Raw genomic sequence first — 17,792 nt, forward strand, 5'->3', positions numbered from 1 at the left:
TTTGCCAGGTGATTCATTATGGTGTTAGAAGAATGCCCAATCAATATTTTGCTACAGCGTCACGTATATTTTTAACAAAGTAAAAAAAAAAAAAAAAACGCAACTGTTCGCAACCAAAATTCTAACTGGACCGGGGAGGCGAAAGTCTCGTGCAGGGTGTAAAGGCCCGTTCACACTCTTGCAACCGAGTACGACCGAGAGAGACCAAACCGGTTTTTAAGCCTCTTGCGATCTCTTAGGACCAGCTCCGCTCAGCGCATCCGGTCCCAAGAAGTCTTTCTCGGTCGTACTCGGTTGCAAGAGTGTGAATGAGCCTTAAGATACACAGGTGGGGAAACGGCCCATGGAAACCTACCGCAGCGCCGTGACCGGTTGTGTACTCGTCTGCTTGAGGGTACCCCCAATTTGCGACAGATGGCGCTGCGGCGAGAAGAAAAAAATTGGAATAGAATTTGCATGAAACTTTATGGGAGAATGCGCAAAATAAACCGAGAGCACGACAGTTCTCCATTGTAAATCCACGAGAAACCTTCTCAGTCAGTTTAGCCGGTCGCCACCGTTCGCCCACCCGGAGTGAGAGTTCGCGGTGCTCCACATAGATGGCGCCACAGAAAAAGAGAAACCCGAGAGGGACACAATCCGGTCGCTCATTTGGCTCTCGTTTCCTCACCTGTCTATCTTACACCCTGGTCTCGTGGCTGTGCAACTTTCTTTTCCATCAACGTATTTGTAGCTTTTTAACCCCCCCCCCCCCCCCAAAAAAAAAAAAAAAAGTATATTTATTTTTTATTTTTAATATTGTGTGTGTGCCTACGATGACGCACGACTTTGATTATATTTGGTTGTTGTGTCTAAACACTGATCGCGCACCTCCGCTCCGCGAGCGCGGCCACCGGACGGCCATCTTGCATGCCGTTTTTTTCGTTTTGCTAGCGTTGCAGAGGCCGGCGGCAGCGTGCTAAAGACACGTTTTCCACTCGTTTATTTATTTATTTATGCAATACCCACAGCGCCAAATCAGGCATTACAGTGGGGGGGATATACATGCAAAAAACAACGTACAATGTCAGTCAGACCTCTGCTCCACGGCAGATAAATCATTCAAACAACATATAAACCTTAATTATAAACCATACAAGGAAATAGAAACTTATAAACAACACATATAAACATAGCTTATAAACCACGCAGGGAAGAACTCAAGCTAGATTTAATCTAACAGAGAAAAAAAGTGATCATTTGACAGTACGCCAACCAAAGACGGAGGCAATCGATTCCACTCGTAGATAGTTCTTGGAAAAAAGGACATCCTAAATCATCTGTTTTGAACGAAATTTCTCTCACCTTGAAACTATGGTCAACGCGCTCTGATTGATAGTGGGGCTGCATTATATACATGTCTCTTTGTATGCCAACTGTCGAATGATAAATGCAATGAAACAACTTTAAACGAAGTCTCCTTCTGCGAGTTTCGAGGAGCTCCCATTTTAAAACATCTTTTGTGCGTGTTGCGCTGAAATCTATAATTATAATTCTCAGTAACAAACCGAGCAGCTAAGTTTTGCAGTCTTTCTAGTTTTATTTTGTCACGTGCTGTGGGCGGGTCCCAGACTACACAGGCGTATTCCATGACTGACCTGACGTATGTTTTATAGAGCAAATCCCGAGTATCTTTATTGAAATTTCTTGCATTACGACGGAGGAACCCTAATATTTTACCAGCCTTGGCCACTACGTAATCAACGTGTGTGTTCCATCTTAAGTCAGTCGTGTAATTTACCCCCAGATATTTATATTCTAACACTCTTGATAAAATATTGTTATTTATGGCATAAGATGCAGCGTACGGGTTTTTTTTCCTTGTGAATGTCATAAAAACAGTTTTCCCTAAATTTAACTGCATACGCCATCTGAGGCACCACTGGTTAATTCGATCAAGATCCCGCTGTATGATATTAGCATCCTCAACAGAAGCAACAGCCCCATATAAAACGCAGTCATCCGCGAAAAGTCTCATCTGCGACACTACTCCCTCGGTGATATCATTAATGTATAACAAAAAGAGAAGTGGCCCCAGGACCGATCCCTGCGGTACACCAGATGTGACTTGCACAGTAGAGGACTGTGAGCCATTTACAACGACAAACTGACTTCGTTGTCTCAGATACTCGGAGACCCAGGAAACCACTTGCGGGTTAATATTGTAGTTATTCAGTTTTGCAATTAGTAAAGAGTGCGGTACCGTATCAAAAGCTTTCCTGAAATCTAAAAATACACAATCTATCGAGAGACGTCTATCTAAAGCATAGGCCAGGTCATGGGTAAATTCGGTTAGTTGTGTTACACAGGATAGTCCCCTCCTGAAACCATGCTGACGGGGATTAAATAAACAATACCTATTCATGTGCTCTACGATACTCGTATACAAAATGTGCTCTAGGACTTTACACGCAACACACGTTAGCGATATCGAGCGGTAATTTCCTACGTCATTACGCGGACCAGATTTGTGAATTGGGACGACTGCAGCGTTTTTCCAGTCATCTGGGAGGCAAGCTTCGTTCAGTGATTTCATAAAAACTATTTTTAGAAAAGGTGATAGCGATCGCGCACAGAGTTTGAAAATGTGGTTTGGTAAACCGTCAGGACCGCCTGCTTTAGAAGTATTCAGCCCCTGCAAAAGTGATTCAATTCCACGTTCACTGATAACGATATCATTCATATCACCCACCCCTCCTCGGAACGCCTGTCTATCCCCGTCATCACTTATTACGGTGGTGAAAACTGAACTGAAGTACTGATTAAATGTTTCTGCTTTAGCGATGTCATCATGGACAATGCCATCACTGGAAGTGAGCGGCGGAATGTCTACGACATCCTTTCCATTTCTTTTTACATGTTTCCAAAATTCTTTCGGGTTGTCTTTTAGACGTGACTCAATTGAATTACTAAACGTATTTTTGGCTATGCAAATGGCTGTTTTTTATTCATATGCTACTTTTTTTAATTTTTCACAATTTGCAAGTGTCGGCGTTATGCAATAATTACGATATAATCTTTGTCGTTTCTGTGTGAGACTGCGCAAAGCCCTTGTAAACCACGATTTACTTTTACCCTGTCTTGTTGTGAGTATCCTTGATGGAACAAAGCGCTGTCTGAGCTCACAGATTTTGTCTTTAAGCGAAAGCCATAGCTCAGACGCTCCTTTGTATTCTGCTTCCGTTTCAAACACAGTATAATACGCGTTCAATCCTTCGTTTATCCTATTTACGTCAGCTTTCTCAAAATTGTACACTCGCCTAGCTACACCTCTGCTTGTTTTTACATGCTTTACGTTCATATGACAGATCACAGCACTGTGATCGCTAATGCCCGGCACAACCAGGGTAGAACGGACGAGGTGAGGCTGATTGGTTAGTAATAAATCTAAAATATTATTTCCACGTGTTGGTTCTATCACCATTTGTCGGAGTGCAAAAAGATCTGTCAAATTCGCTATTTCTTGATTCAATCGCCCTGCAGTTGCGATAGCTCTACCCTGCTCGTTCGTCGTCATTCGCCGCGCACGCGCTATCGCGCACGCACATTGCACTCGCGAAACACATCCACACGGCGTCGGTTTTTGATCGGTATCCAAGCGTGCGAAGGCACAGATACACACCACTTCGGCGTGCCAAGGAAGCTTTGAACACGCCGCGAGACCGACGAAACTTGCTTTCGACGAGTTGTGCTTTTTTTTCCCCCCAAATATTCCTGTAAACCAACTTGTCTCCTCCAAGGCGTTAAATCGTAGAGCCGAAGGCCCTCACTAAATCTCTAACTTTGTTTTCCGTGTAGCACCTGTGCTTCCTAGCACTGGTAGCACTGGTGACATAAGCGAGCTCGACAGGCTTGCAAGCCTGTTGACCGGCGGAAGTCGCTTGGGGCGCAAGCGGCAGTTCATGTTTCCGAAGTCCTTGATAAAATTCACGCTTACAAGTACCGCCAAACATTGTTGTGGAAACGCGCAAGACACGTGCCTCGAGCGGCTGCTCCGCCGCCACTCGCTTCCAAGGGCCAGTCATTTCAGTGCTGCGCCGCCATTTGCTTCCAAGGGCCGCTCGAGACACGGGCCTCGTCCACTGGCGAATTTGACGCTACGTGGAAGACAAACGCTAACTCATAGAGGGGCTTTAGGTGTCAATGCTGCACCGTTTCCGCCGAAATGCTCACTGCGACATTCTGCTAGGCTTTACGAGCTGCTCCAACGCTTTATTCGCGCTCTCGCCCCCGGCCTTTTGACGTTCCACCCTTCATGCATTTGCACGATTGCCACGGAGCGAGCGATGAGAGCGAGCGATGCCGTAGACGAGACGAGGGCCGCCACAGACGTAATCAAAAGTAAAAAAAAAAAAAGTCAAATTTGTCGTTTATGCAGCAGGAGGTTAGTGTGCCAGAACATGGCGACATTGTTACCCATTGTAGATAAGCAATTTAGCGAGCGCAGTACAACTGCTAGCCTGGGGTCTTTATCGTGCGCCACGCAGTAGTGACACACGGCCGTAGACGTAATCATCACGAACCACATGCTCAAAATCCGGAAGGTGAACGAGGAAGCTGAAGGTCCCCGTACGATAATGTCAGATCGGAGAGGTTCCACTTCGAATCCGCGCGGTTCTAAACTTGTGGACAGTTCAGATCCGCGCGAATCCGATCTGGTACCGCGCGCTTCTGAGTGTAACCAGTCGGATCCAGCGAGACACAATGTACTGGAACCGCACGGTGATGGGTGGATCCGATTCCCCTATGTTCCACTCCCAGCCAGCGGACACTCACATCCGTGACCGGAGGAGGCGGGGGGGGGGGGGGGGGGGGGTGGTCGGCGGGGAATTTCCGCGGTCTCTCGCAGGGCACGTGTTAGGGACAGGCGCATCCGCTACGCAGGCGCTGCGAGCGGGCGTTCTCCGCGCGCGGTCCTCGCTTTGTCTGTTGCAGTCGGCGGCAGCGCTCCCGAGAGTTTAGGTTCATCGCTCTCGTCGAACTGTCGGCCGGCGCTCGCCCGGCGGCGACGTTCGCGTTGCGGGCGCACGGATACCGACGCGCCCATCGTTTCCCTGGATGGATCCCACTGACCTCGGCTTTGGATCTTCATGTAGTATAAAGCTGCCGACCCATTGCACTTTGGCTCGGCATCTGGATGCACTTGGCGCTGGTGTGCTTGGTGATAATACTAGGACAACTCGGACACCGCTTGCCCGCCGGAACTTCCCGAGGCGCTCAACACTGGATACTGTGCTTGTGCATGCTGTGAGTGTGTTTTGTGCACCGTGTTTGGTGACGACACTTGGACGACCGTGTGCACCTCCGAAATTCCCGCTGTGCTCATCACTGGACTCTACAAAAGTATTTCGCGTGATGCCCTTAGCCGTTACAAGCGAGAGATTGTCGCGATTTCAAACCCAGGCTCTTTCGCAAGGGTCTGAAATCGCGACGATCTCGCTTGTAACGGCTAAGGGCATCGCACGAAATACTTTTGTAGGGTCCAGTGGTGATCGCAGCGGGAATTCCGGCGGCGCACAACCTGGGTCTAGAATTGGGGCACCAGTTTGTATCCCGTCTGGAACTGCGCGGTTCCAGGCCGGATACAAACTGGTGCCCTAATTTTGGGTCCAGGCGGAACCGGCATTTTTCATTCCGGCCTGTATCTGACATTTTCGTACGGGTCAAGAGAGGGTCAAGTCTGTGAGTGCGTGCAAGGGGACGCCGCGCGTTGGGCAGGCGACGTAACTAGTAATCCAGAGACACGACGTAACCAACCCAACAACCACGGCGGTCTTTTCGAATGGGGCGGATCCGAGGGTCCCGCATATGAATCGATTTATCCAGGACACTCGCGCGCCATTTTCAAAACAAATTCAACAGAAATATAGGAGCATACCATGAGTCCTAGCAGTCTATCTAATTCTTTATTTTTGGCGTGCCCCGACCCCTTTAATCGTCTGCAAACGCCTCCGCCTTTCCGCTTGCTTTCCTTCTCGCCACGCAACACCGCAGCGTATGCGCACTTATGACCAACATCCGGACCCATGGTTTGAGGTGAACCCGGCCTGACCTCAGTCTATGCTCTCTAGTGCCACAAGATGCAAGCTGTAACGCACTCGGCAGTGGCAAGTGTGCAGCCTGAAAGCCCCGTAGAGCATGGAAGCGCGCGCTCTCTTTCTCTTCTTACGGCCTTTGCAATAGACCCTTTCCGAAATTCAGTCTGGCCACTTTGATCACTACCATCATCTGTGGAACGGCATCTGTGCCATACCAATGGCGGCCTTCTAGTGATGATAAATGAAGACGTTGAAGATGCTCCTAAGCGGATCTTGCGAGGCCTGTACATTCAGGGGGTCAGTACGACGCGACGAATGGAACACAAGAGCTACGTAAGCGTTTATTTCTACTAACTCAGATTCAGTCACTCTGTGGGCGGCACACAATCGGCTCTAAAGCATATTGGTGTATGGAATTTTCTCGAGCCATCTGAGTGGGTTGGAGCTTTGTCCTGAATGCAGGTTCTTGGTCACCATCGAACTGAAAGTGATCGAGAAAGAACTTACACTGAACAATTCCTCACGTGCCTTTGACTTGCGAAAGTGACGGTGCCGATACAAGTTTATTTCCGCCATTGATATGGCAACACCCAAACTGCTTTACAAACCACCAGATGGCACTGAATTTCGGAAAGGGTCTATTGGGGCAATCGCCACCTCCCGCCGCAATTCGCGGGGGGCGCTGTCACTTCACCCCTTGGCCTTTGCCGTTTGCACAGAGCGCGTCTGACAGTGTATCTCAGCGCTGTCGCAACTTGCGGCAGAGAGTTTTTATTGCCTTTGACACCTGATCCTTACGTTTTAAGGGTTTTGGGGTATTTGGATGATTAATTGCTTTAATTCCCAACACAAAAATGGCAAAATCAATCCGAGTTTACGAAATGTCGCCACGGGTGACTAGTTCACAATACGTTCACAAAACTTATAAATAAGAGAGAAAAAAATCTATTCTCACTACAAAAACCCAAAGACGGAATCCAAGCGAAACAGCAAAAGTGTGCGTGTTTTTTTTGTTTTTTTTTGAGCAACACGTGACGCATATGACTTTATATTACATCCAGTGTTTAGCTGTTTGTCTATGTATACCTTGATAACGATGTCAGAATTTTTCATATGCTAAAAATAAAACAAAATGAGACCTTTCTGAAAAGTCTTTTATTGTTAAATGGCGTAGTTTTGTGATCGCAGCATTTATTTGGCGCTTACATTGCCGCAACTCGTATTAATAACAATAATACAATGAATATACTTGAACACGTAGGTTTTCAAGCTCTAATATATTTTTTTTTGTTTTGCTCGTGATCTAATTTCAAACGCGCGAACAAGTACGGCAATTAAAGGTGTCCACATTATCATCACTGGTGCAAATTGCAGCATTTTGATTAACAAGTTATCAAATATAAATGCTCTAAAATAAATGAAAACATTCTAGCTAATCTGAGAGATCCATGTAAAACTACATTAATTGCGGACAACGCATATGGTGCTATCAAAATCGCGACTTTTGTCAATCGGGAAAACTTCCAAAGTTGCCGCCAATCCGTTGGAACCAAATGCCCCCCCCTCCTTTTCCCCCGTAAAAAAAAAAAAAAAAAATAATAATAACTGAGAACATTTAGTTTTTTTTTTATTTAGTTCTTACGCGCCGTCGTCTCCCCAATCTCATGTCTTTCCAGTTCGAAGGACGCCATGCCCGCTTGCACGTCTGCTCACTGCAGCACGTTTCGTGTGAGTTGAAAACCGGTGAAAACGGTATAGTGAGCTTTAGTATTGCGTATACGAGCGATGTGTTCGTGTGTTCCAGACTGCGCATGAGCGGAGCCCCAAATTTGCTGTCTTGGATTAGAGCACGACGCGCACGCGCAGAGTGCAGCACGCAACTCTAACGCAAACGCACAGCACTTGCTTCTACGCGCAATACTAAAACTCTCTAATAGGGTACAATCCCATACCGGTTGCAGCACTATATTGGGACAGTGAAGAGAGCTTGTTTGCATTCTGAAATGACATTTGGCGAGCCATGATCGCGAGCAGTTCCGTCGCGCCCGCTGAGCAGGAGAAGCGGGGGACCCTCACTAGAGTCCTTCCCGTTTCCGCCGCGGGAGGGCGAGCAAGGAGCTGGAGACGCGACATAGGTACGGCAGAGCGCTCGGCCTACTAGAGCCGAACGGCTGAACGCGTGCCAGCGGAGAGCTACGGCGATGGTCTAGCGAAACCATCGGAGCGCAAGATTGTCTGCTGCTTGTACAGGAATGGCGATGATGTCAGAACGCTAAGCTGTTGTACAGGAATGGCGATGATGTCAGAACGCTAAAAAAAAAAAAAAAAAAAAAAAAATAATAGTGGGTAGACCTCAAAGGATCTAGCGTTGAGGTCTAGCCACTTTCCTTTCCATCAGAGCCCATCAGAGCTCGGCGTCGTTCTGACGTCACCGCAACTCCTACGCAAGAAGCAGACGACTTGCTCTCCCCATACCTTTTGCTACACTACCCAAACACAAAGGAGGAGGATGCGAATTTCGTCACACGCGCTGCACGTGCTGGCGTAAGTCTGCAGCACTATCTGCACTAAAGTGAAAATGAAACGCAAGGGACATGGGCGTACCAACCGGTGGGGGGGGGGGGGGGAGGGGAAGGGGGGCGCTTGCCCTCCCCCAAGTTCTTAGAGTGGGGGGACAAGGCCTCCCTCCCTGAAGCAGCTACCACTGGGCAGGGCGAACACTGGCCGGCGGTGCCCGAGGGATACCAAGGGCACCGCCCCCCGGCCCTAGGGGAGGGGGGTGTGTCTGGTTTGCCCCCCCCCCCCCCCCACTCAAGAACAAGTTGATACGCCACTGGCAAGGGATATATCATATATCAAAGTAAACGAAAACGACCTGTCTCTTGGGCATATTCCAAAGGCGCTCTTAATGCAAGCAATTTATTGGTCGCCTGTGGCGTGTTGGTGTCACGTGATGAGATAACCTGACGTCACGGGGCGACATGTGACCCTTAGGAGAGCACGTGGTCACGTGACATGACGTCACGTGACATTACGTCACGTGACTACGTGACGTCAAAGTGTCACGTGACGTTACGGTGTAATGTGACATCATGGTGTCACGTGACGGCACGTCACGATGTCACGTCATAATGTCGCTTGATATCATGTGACATGTCACGCGACCAGGTGACGGGGTCACTTCCCGTGACTCCGTGGTGTCACGGGATGTCACCTGACCATCAAGAAACCTGTGATCACGTGACCTCACGTTCCGTGACGTCACGTGAAACACTTCGTCAGGCGACGGCATGATGTTACGTGACGTGACGCTACAATGTCACATCATGGTGTCATATGGAAAAAGAAAACGATGAACACCACGGGCAGTCGCAAACTGTTGTGAAAACCGCGACATGATTAGCTTGACGCCACCATCGAGGCTACATGCGGAAGCCCAGAGGTGAACCTGTAAACGCTATGCATTTAAAATCTAAAACGGAGAGCGCTTTGCACGTGCGTTCGTCAACGTTTGCATTATTAAATGCCGCAACATTTCTTTCGGGATCTGAGACGTTAACGCTCGACTCCATGCAGGGAGATGCGGCCAACAATCAGACGAACAATTCACCTTCCGGGATCTTTTGCCCATACGGAGTCCAGCCCGAGTTTTTTTGTCTATAACACCTAATAGAAACATTCGCGGAATATTTTTTTTATATTGCTGAATGCTCTGTGCCGCTTCCGAGACGCTGTTATATACGTTACCTGGAATGAACCCGCGACTGCTTACGCCCTGAAAAGAAACCGTTGCCAGCTACAGCTGACAGACATCCAAGCTGACCTCTGTTTTCTTCGTTTCAACAAATGAATTCTGGATCCTTGTAAGTAAAGGCGCAGGAACTCGCAAGCCATTGTTTGGAAGACCAAAGCATCCTAGAAAGGTAAACATGAAAGTGCTTGAAACATGTTCCTTTATTTATGTCTCCTCGCGCACTGCGAGGGAGCAAAAAGGAAAGGGGAAAAAGTTTGTACATGCAGAAATAAAACAAACGGTTGAAAAAAAAAAAGTATCGGAAACACAAAACACTCCGAAGCAACAATGTATACTGCGATGAGATTCTCATAGCCGTAAAAGGCGAGAACGTGCACGATCACAAAGAGCACTTTAATGCTTTGACGTCGTTTCGTCCCCGTCTCGTTTATCGTTGAGAAATAGCCCCATAGAACGCCGGTCTGCAAAATTCAAATGGAAAGAACGAAAAAAAAAAAAAAGATATGCCACATTGGAAGGTTTTTGGAAACAATAACATTGTTCGTCTCTTCTCTATTAAATATTAATTTGACAGTAGTCGTCATCAGATCTGATCATTCCTGGTGATAAAAGAATAGAACAAGCGCTTCAAGAAAGCGGGTGAAGCCTGCCTTCATTAATGTTCTGGAAGGAATGGCTTTCAACCTGCGTTTCCATGAGAGGGTATTCACGGACCCGATAACTCCGATAACAATACCCGATAGTACGCCGGTATCTTTGCACGTACATCCTATCGTTATCGAGTATCGTTGTCAGACGTATAAGGACGATGCGCTAAAACTCCCTAATCTCGTCGTTGTCGCGATACAATACATCACAGCCCGCGTAGGCACGCATCCGTCAACATGACGTCACGTGAATACCCCCTTTGAAAATAAAACTAGCCACAAACTATCGATACTTGAGAGTTTTAGATCGTTCGATGACTCCGTTAACGATACCCGATACTCCGCCGCCGCCTATGAGCATGCATCCTATTGTTATCGGGGGTATCGAAACGGTCTACTACAACTCTACTGTCGCTCTAACCGGAACAAAATGCGAAGAACGCCGGCACATACATTTGACGAATTGAAGGAGTACGCCCCTCCCCCGCGTTGACAACAATTGTAGCGTGGTGCACATAGTCGCACAGGGAGCGCCAACAGAGCGAGCAGATTACAATCACCTTGTGTCCCTTTCACACCCTCCCATCATAACTTACACCTTTCGTTGATCAAACCCTTCTCACCCGAATGGATAGGCTCCGTGAACAAAAAGCACCTTCTTTTATTAGGGAGTTTTCGTAGACCATTTCTCCGCTTCCGCTACTACGTGTCCACAACGACTGCCCAAGCTAAGGGGTGCCCAAACAGGACACGACAAGACGCACGACTCCGACAAATCGTGAGTTTTGTGGTTTCCTGTTTGGACACCCCTTTAGCCTCACCTGCAGGAGAGCTCCGAATCTCGTAGCGGGTTCCGGACAGCGTAGCGGGACACCTACGAAAACACCCTATATTTTCGCAGCTACTAGTAGACCGAGGACGGTGTACGAAGATGATCCTTATCGATTGATTGCCATCACATAATAACACTCTGAGGTTGGGAACAAGAAACACAAATCAAAAGAAGGGCGGGGGATAGGGGAGTGACTCGCTAGCTGGGCCAGAGTCGTAGCACGCTGGAAAGGGCAAGGCAGCGTGGCACTGACATCGATAAGGCTACCCCGACCACATCAACGAATGGTAAAACCATGCGGGGTTCGACGCCGTGCCGATATTCAGCGCTGCCTTCCGTAGCCGGGTGTACAGAGAGCCTAGATCTAAAAGAGGAGGCAACTGAAACCATTGGGGGAGCGTTTGCACTTTAACGGAGGACACTTCTTGCGCAGGTTGGTTGCTCGTGGACGTGCGGGCGCCATCACCTGGTGAGGAGGGGAGAGGGCTCAGACACCCGAGTCAAGCTCGGAGTCGTTTGCGGACAATCGACGCTTCTTTCTCCTCGCACCTTTGATTGCAAACGAGGCTCATAAAGCACGCGACCCCGACCGACCAGTTGGAAACACTCTCAAATCTAGGCTCTCTAGCCGGGTGGCGCAAGCGTAATTCGCTAAGCATGGATGTGTCACGTGTGTGTGTGCGTGTGTGTGCGTGTCCTCGCATGGATGGATGAGGTGGTGGTGGAAGTGGGCGGACGGTGCGGCGGGAGACTGCTGCCGGGGCTGTCGCTGCTGGGTGGCGATGAGACCGCGAACTTGGAGGCAGGCACCCGAATGTCTTCATCCCTCGTGCAGAAGACCTAGCCTGCCTCACTTGGGCGCCGTCAGGATTGTCACGAACTCTGCGAAGAGAGACAGCGGCCATCGACACCGATTCGCTCACGTGTGCAGGGAGTCGGGGACAACAGATATATGGCCCTGCACACGTGTGGGTGACACCGAGTTATTGATGACGCATCACTTTTGTGATTAGCAGTGTTCATCGAGTAAAGTTTGATTGAAGGATAGCGCCTCGTACCGGTGACGTCACGCGAGCGGCGTTTGTGAAGGACCTTGCTTCTGCGCGTGTATCTTACTGCGGTATACATTTTCAATTCGCAACGCATAATTTGTTTTTTTCTTTCGGCTTGACAAGCACGAGTGACCATTAGTACAGTCCGATGACGTGACGCGCAAGCAACGTATAAAATCCGAAGGGCAGCCCCTGAGTTAGTTTGTCGAATACTCGAGTCCAGTTTTACACCGCCCTTGAAGTAACCGAAAGTATACGGGATTTTCTTCACTGATCACATCGCACTAATTAACTTAATTTAAATAATTTTTCGGTAACTTGTATTGAAACTCATTAAGTTTGACTAAAAGTAATCTTTGTTCTTAATTTGACAACATTTCACTATCAGTCGTTGCAAAATTTTGAATTATGATTATAATTACATTTCTCTTTCTTATTCTGACACGCTGGAGCTTCGTTTTATAAGGTCTTTGGAAGGCGAAGATACCATCGGCGTTTGCCTCACTGCAATCTTGCCAGCTCGTAGTGAATCGAAAGAACCGAGACTAAGAAGCCGAATGCGGACGCACAGCCAGGCAACTTTCCAAGACACAGCATCCGCAGAGGGAGTCAGAACGTGTCCCAAATAGAGCGAGATCGCCTTCCATTGCCCGGACAGAAAGAAAGAATCAAAACACAACTGCGATGTGTTCATCGAATAGAGTGCCTAACTGTAAGTACCAGCGTTGTGCACGTTCCTCTCCAAGAGGAATGAAAGCTCGTTCTTTTTCAATCTTGGAACGAGTTCCCGTCACAAGTTCCACTGGTGCGAATAAAAAACAGTTCCCGTTACATTTCTTATCACCAAACGTGTCGTTACAGTGAAGTTGCACTTGCGCAATTTGATTAAATATGATGCTGGATAATTCGTAGATGAAAGAAAGCAAGCGAGTAAAAATGTAGAAATTTAACTACATTACGCGAATGATACGTGTTGCACCGTCACATTCGTTCCAGTTCCTTCGACCATCCCTCGAACGCTTCCGTATCCCGTAAGGTCGAAATGCCTACCGAATTAGAGCTCCATTATTTATAATTAGACAGAAAAGGAACGCCGTTCCACCGATCCAATTGCACCGATGAAAGATGGAACGGCAACGTTCTTTCAATTCACCTAAAAACAACAACAACAACAACAACAACAACAACAACCTCGTTCAAGGAACGTCGTTCCTTGAAACACCGTTCCGCACAGTACTAACAGGAACTCTACCCTTGAGTATCCTATTACGACTCCTGTCGGCCTTTTCCAGAATAATGAAAAGTGTGCGCCTGACCAGGCTTTCTCGGTGCATACCGAACTATGTTGCTGCTACTTCGAACTGCTTTAATAAAAGGACACATATACAATTTTGGTGGCCTCGCAAAATAATGAAACAACTGTCTTAACATCATGCTCAAAACTCAGCTCCCATATCTCGCTTTAATGAAGTAGGCGAAAAAAGAAAGAGACATAAAACCCATTACGCTTCTGAACGCCGCATATATATACGCATCTTTCTGCGAAATAATGCTATCGCATGAACATCCTTCAAGTCAAGAGAAAATAATTAGAAAGTAATTGCATGCCTCTCTGAGAGCTATGAATAATTTTAAATAACTATTTTAGTACGCTTGTAATTCTAATTGCACTTAACTACTTCTAGAGAATAGTTGTACGTAATTGCAATTTAAATATATTCTTAACAATAATTGCCCGAAGTGCGCCTCCGACCCAAGTGTTTCATGTCCACCCAACCGCGCGTGTATACGCACGTTAAGCAAAAATGTTCCATTATAATGTACAATAACAGCCCGTTTTTTTGTGCAACATAGCTCAGTGCATCAGCGCAGCAGCGCGGTGCAGCAGTGCAGGAGCGCAGTGCATTTTATGACCAGAGAGCGATGACTGCTGAACACTCAACGCGGCTGCGCGGTTTGAGAGAGTAACCACGTTGTGGGAGCATTTGTGTCATATACATACGAGCTAAAATAGCTTCTGAATACATACTCCATACGTTCACGTAGGTATCGCATGATTGATAGGCCTGAGAACGCTTTTCAACGTCCAAATAAAGTAAGTGCATACCCCCCTCTCCCTCTCTTTCTCAGTCCCTCCACCTCCCGTATGCCCTGGCAAGTCACGCGAAAACGGTGCAGTGAAAGTTGTAGCCTTACAGTTCCTTGATATGGAACAGTTGCATGATTGAGCGAAAGCTAAGTTCAAAAATGAAAGGTGCATGTGCGTAAAGTTTTGATTGGGGGCTCGGACTCCGCGAGCACGTGGGTGTCTGTCGATGTACTGCCTCGGAAAGTTGATAGATGCCATTTTCAGCGTCCGTACGTATGGTGTGGGCTTTTGCTCGCTTTCCAGAGAGACGAACACGCACGTGCTGGGCTGTAAACAGAGTTCAATAGCACCGCCGCTGCAGCAGCAGAAAGAGCTGGGAACGCAGAGCCAACGCCACGGCCGTCATTTAGCACTTTGCTTCACCGCAGGCACTCCTTGCTGAGCGGGCACACAAGACAGTGCGACATCACACGCAAATGGGAAGCTAAACTCACAACCGACGTTACGAGCCGATAGAAGCAATCAAACAGTGTCAAAAGTGCAGCGTCGTGGGCGTTCGACAACTTTCCGTACGTGTTCTTTCTGACCGAAAAAGCAAACAGCCCGCTAAAAAAAAAAAAGAAGAAAAACAGGGACAAGGTTAAAGAAGTGCACACAGGACCAGCGCTGACCTTCAACCGAACATTTAATAAAAGCAAAATCGTCAACAAGAAACACGTCGCTCACGGGATGGTCAATCAACACGTGTCTAAAAAGGCAATCTCTCTGCTGTGTAAATGTTGCGACGTCTGACTGATGCACTTCGTATGCCCTTCTTTTTTTTTTTATCGCATAGGCTTCTAAAATTTTCCTAGCCCCTTGGGTCTTTGCCCCTTGTCAAGAATCCCTACATTTTTGAAGATGGGTCGACACCGGCCCACAGCCAGCACAGCGGCTGTGGGTGCATATTTTATTCGGGATACACGGCGTGCTATAGTTTTCATTATTATCGAATCAGTACAGGAGTTTCGCTGCCCATTTCATTTTTTCGAATCGTCCTAGGTAGGCTAGTATTTCATCAATAAAAATAATCACGCCCAACGGAAATAGCTTCGTCTGCGTCTCTCCCCTGAGGTGTTATTCTAACCAGATTCTCAAGACAGAGCTGTTTCTTCGTCCATCATACTCTTGCACCAGTCTTCAATTCAAGGTCAAGAAGATGCCGGCGTGTCGTACATACATAAGTTTTGGCCCCCTCTTACGGAGAACTGCATCAACCACCGGCACCGTTTCCATGGCCCCACTGTTGCCACCTCCGAAGTCACGAACTCCAAGAAAATTACCGATGATCCCATCTGCGCACCGGCATTCAACGCTCTTATCTATAATGCCTCCGGGGCCTTGGAGTACAAAATAGAAAAATAAATAAACTCGACATCTTGGCGACGTGGGCCTGGAGGTTGACGGATTGATCCCTCGCCAAGACCCCTTGGACCGCTACGCTCGTCTGGGCGACTGTCCGGGCGTATTTGCATCATTCTCCTTTTCAATCGCGACATGCATGCGCGCGATTAAAAAAAGGGAAAAAAAAAATTCTCGACGGCATTTTTTGCTTACGCAGCTGTGCGAGAAATAGACCCTTCAGTCAGAATAGAACGAACACTCCTGGCTCCGCAAGAGAGGTTGGAGACCGTTGCCCGACGGCGGCGGTACATCAAACCAGGATTCTAAGATGGCCGCGCACAAGCTAAGTAGATGCACCTTTACCGCTGCTCTGCCTCCTTTTATTCTATGTGACTCGGCAGTGAAAATGTTGTAAAGCGACTGGTGGGCGCTATGCGGAGGGCACGGGCCGACTCGCGAAGACAAGTGGAATGTAGATCCTCGAGCGAGTCCAGAGATCCCGGGAAGGACAATCACTGGATCCTGAGAAAGTAGCGCGATTGCCTTGCCTTGTCTGCTAGCAGGACACAAGCGAATGCTACCATACAGACGACCAAAACCCCGCAACGCGGTTGGCTGATCGCGCTCTATTGCCATGAAAATTGCCATTTTGGTCCTTTCAAGTCGTCCAAGCTTCGAATGGGTCGTCCTGAACTAGCCGCGCCAAGGTCACTATGGAGCACGTCATCGTATACTGAAAGCGTTCCATGCAATATAAACGTCCTTGGCACCGTGTGTGCGGTCAATTTATCAATCCTGCTTATCCTTACGATCTCTTCCAATGGTGTTGCTCGTCTCGCGTGTCTGAAGGCAGGAAAATTATGCCAAAGGCGCCAAGCAACGACGCCGCAAGGGGTGGCGGTGAGAAGATGTGCAGCAATCTTTTCGCCGGTGTGTGGATACCACAAATCTCGGTACGCGATGAATGCCTTTATATGGCAACCTGTCACCGTGAATTCGGATCGGCTAACCGAAAATAGCGAGGTTGAGGTAAAACTTCTCATCATATTTGGACTAAAATGGCCACGAACGAGATTTCTGCATTAGCCGATAAAACCACCGAGGAACGAATCACGGAGCAAGAAGCGTAATCTATTACGATTCATATTAGGCATATTAGGCTAAAATTTTATGAATTGTTGCGGTGATTACGTTTAATTTATATCAAGACAATTTACTGGGTCTAATTGCCCAACGAAGCTCACTTTGGATACTTCCCTGAACCAAAAACCACCAACCAGGATAGATCCCTGAACCAGGAACCGGAAATCAGGAACTAGGAAACCATCATTAAACTTTTCCAGATATGTATGCATTTTTTTACCAGATATATTATTTATTACAGAATCGTGAACACCGCAATGTCATCAGGGTGTTCAGGTGATGACGCCATGGAGAACCTTTTCAAACGCTAACGGCGTCATATGAACACCGCGACGTTATCGGCATGACGTCACCATCATCGAGGCTACATGACAGGGACATGAAAGCATTAAGCGCAGTAAAAAAAAAGCGTGCCGACGTCTCACCGTCGTAGTTGACCAGTCCGTCCCCGTCCAGGTCGGCCTCCTTGATCATGTCCTCGACCTCCTCGTCGGTGAGCTTCTCTCCCAGGTTGGTCATGACGTGCCTGAGCTCGGAGGCCGAAATGAAGCCGTCGCCGTTCTTGTCGAAGACCCGGAACGCCTCGCGGAGCTCCTCCTCGCTGTCCGTCTCCTTCATCTTCTTGGACATCATGAAGAGGAACTCGCCGAACTCGATCGTCCCGTTGCCTGCACATGCATACACACAAAGGAAAACGGGCCTGTATTTGTGAAAGAAAGAAAAGAACAACGACATTAAAATCCTCTTTATTTGACCTCCAGGACCACAAATATCAAAATTATATTTCAAATTGATGCGCCAAGTGGCCACACCAT

General features: G+C 47.8%; 1 protein-coding gene across 1 annotated transcript in view; it reads right to left on the reverse strand.

Annotated features, from left to right (window-relative positions):
- Positions 1 to 10,014: 10,014 nt before the first annotated feature.
- The window catches only part of LOC8034870 (calmodulin), a 130,101-nt gene continuing 122,323 nt past the window's right edge, over positions 10,015 to 17,792 (reverse strand). The window contains exons 4-5 of the mRNA XM_042290808.1: positions 17,403 to 17,645; positions 10,015 to 12,192 (exon numbers count right to left, since the gene is read on the reverse strand). Coding sequence (XP_042146742.1) covers positions 12,161 to 12,192; positions 17,403 to 17,645 — 275 coding nt within the window. The 3' untranslated portion in view covers positions 10,015 to 12,160. The remainder of the gene's footprint in view (positions 12,193 to 17,402; positions 17,646 to 17,792) is intronic.

The sequence above is a fragment of the Ixodes scapularis genome, unplaced genomic scaffold (assembly GCF_016920785.2).
Source record: "Ixodes scapularis isolate PalLabHiFi unplaced genomic scaffold, ASM1692078v2 PGA_scaffold1__304_contigs__length_218370807, whole genome shotgun sequence".
NCBI classification, from domain to species: domain Eukaryota; kingdom Metazoa; phylum Arthropoda; class Arachnida; order Ixodida; family Ixodidae; genus Ixodes; species Ixodes scapularis.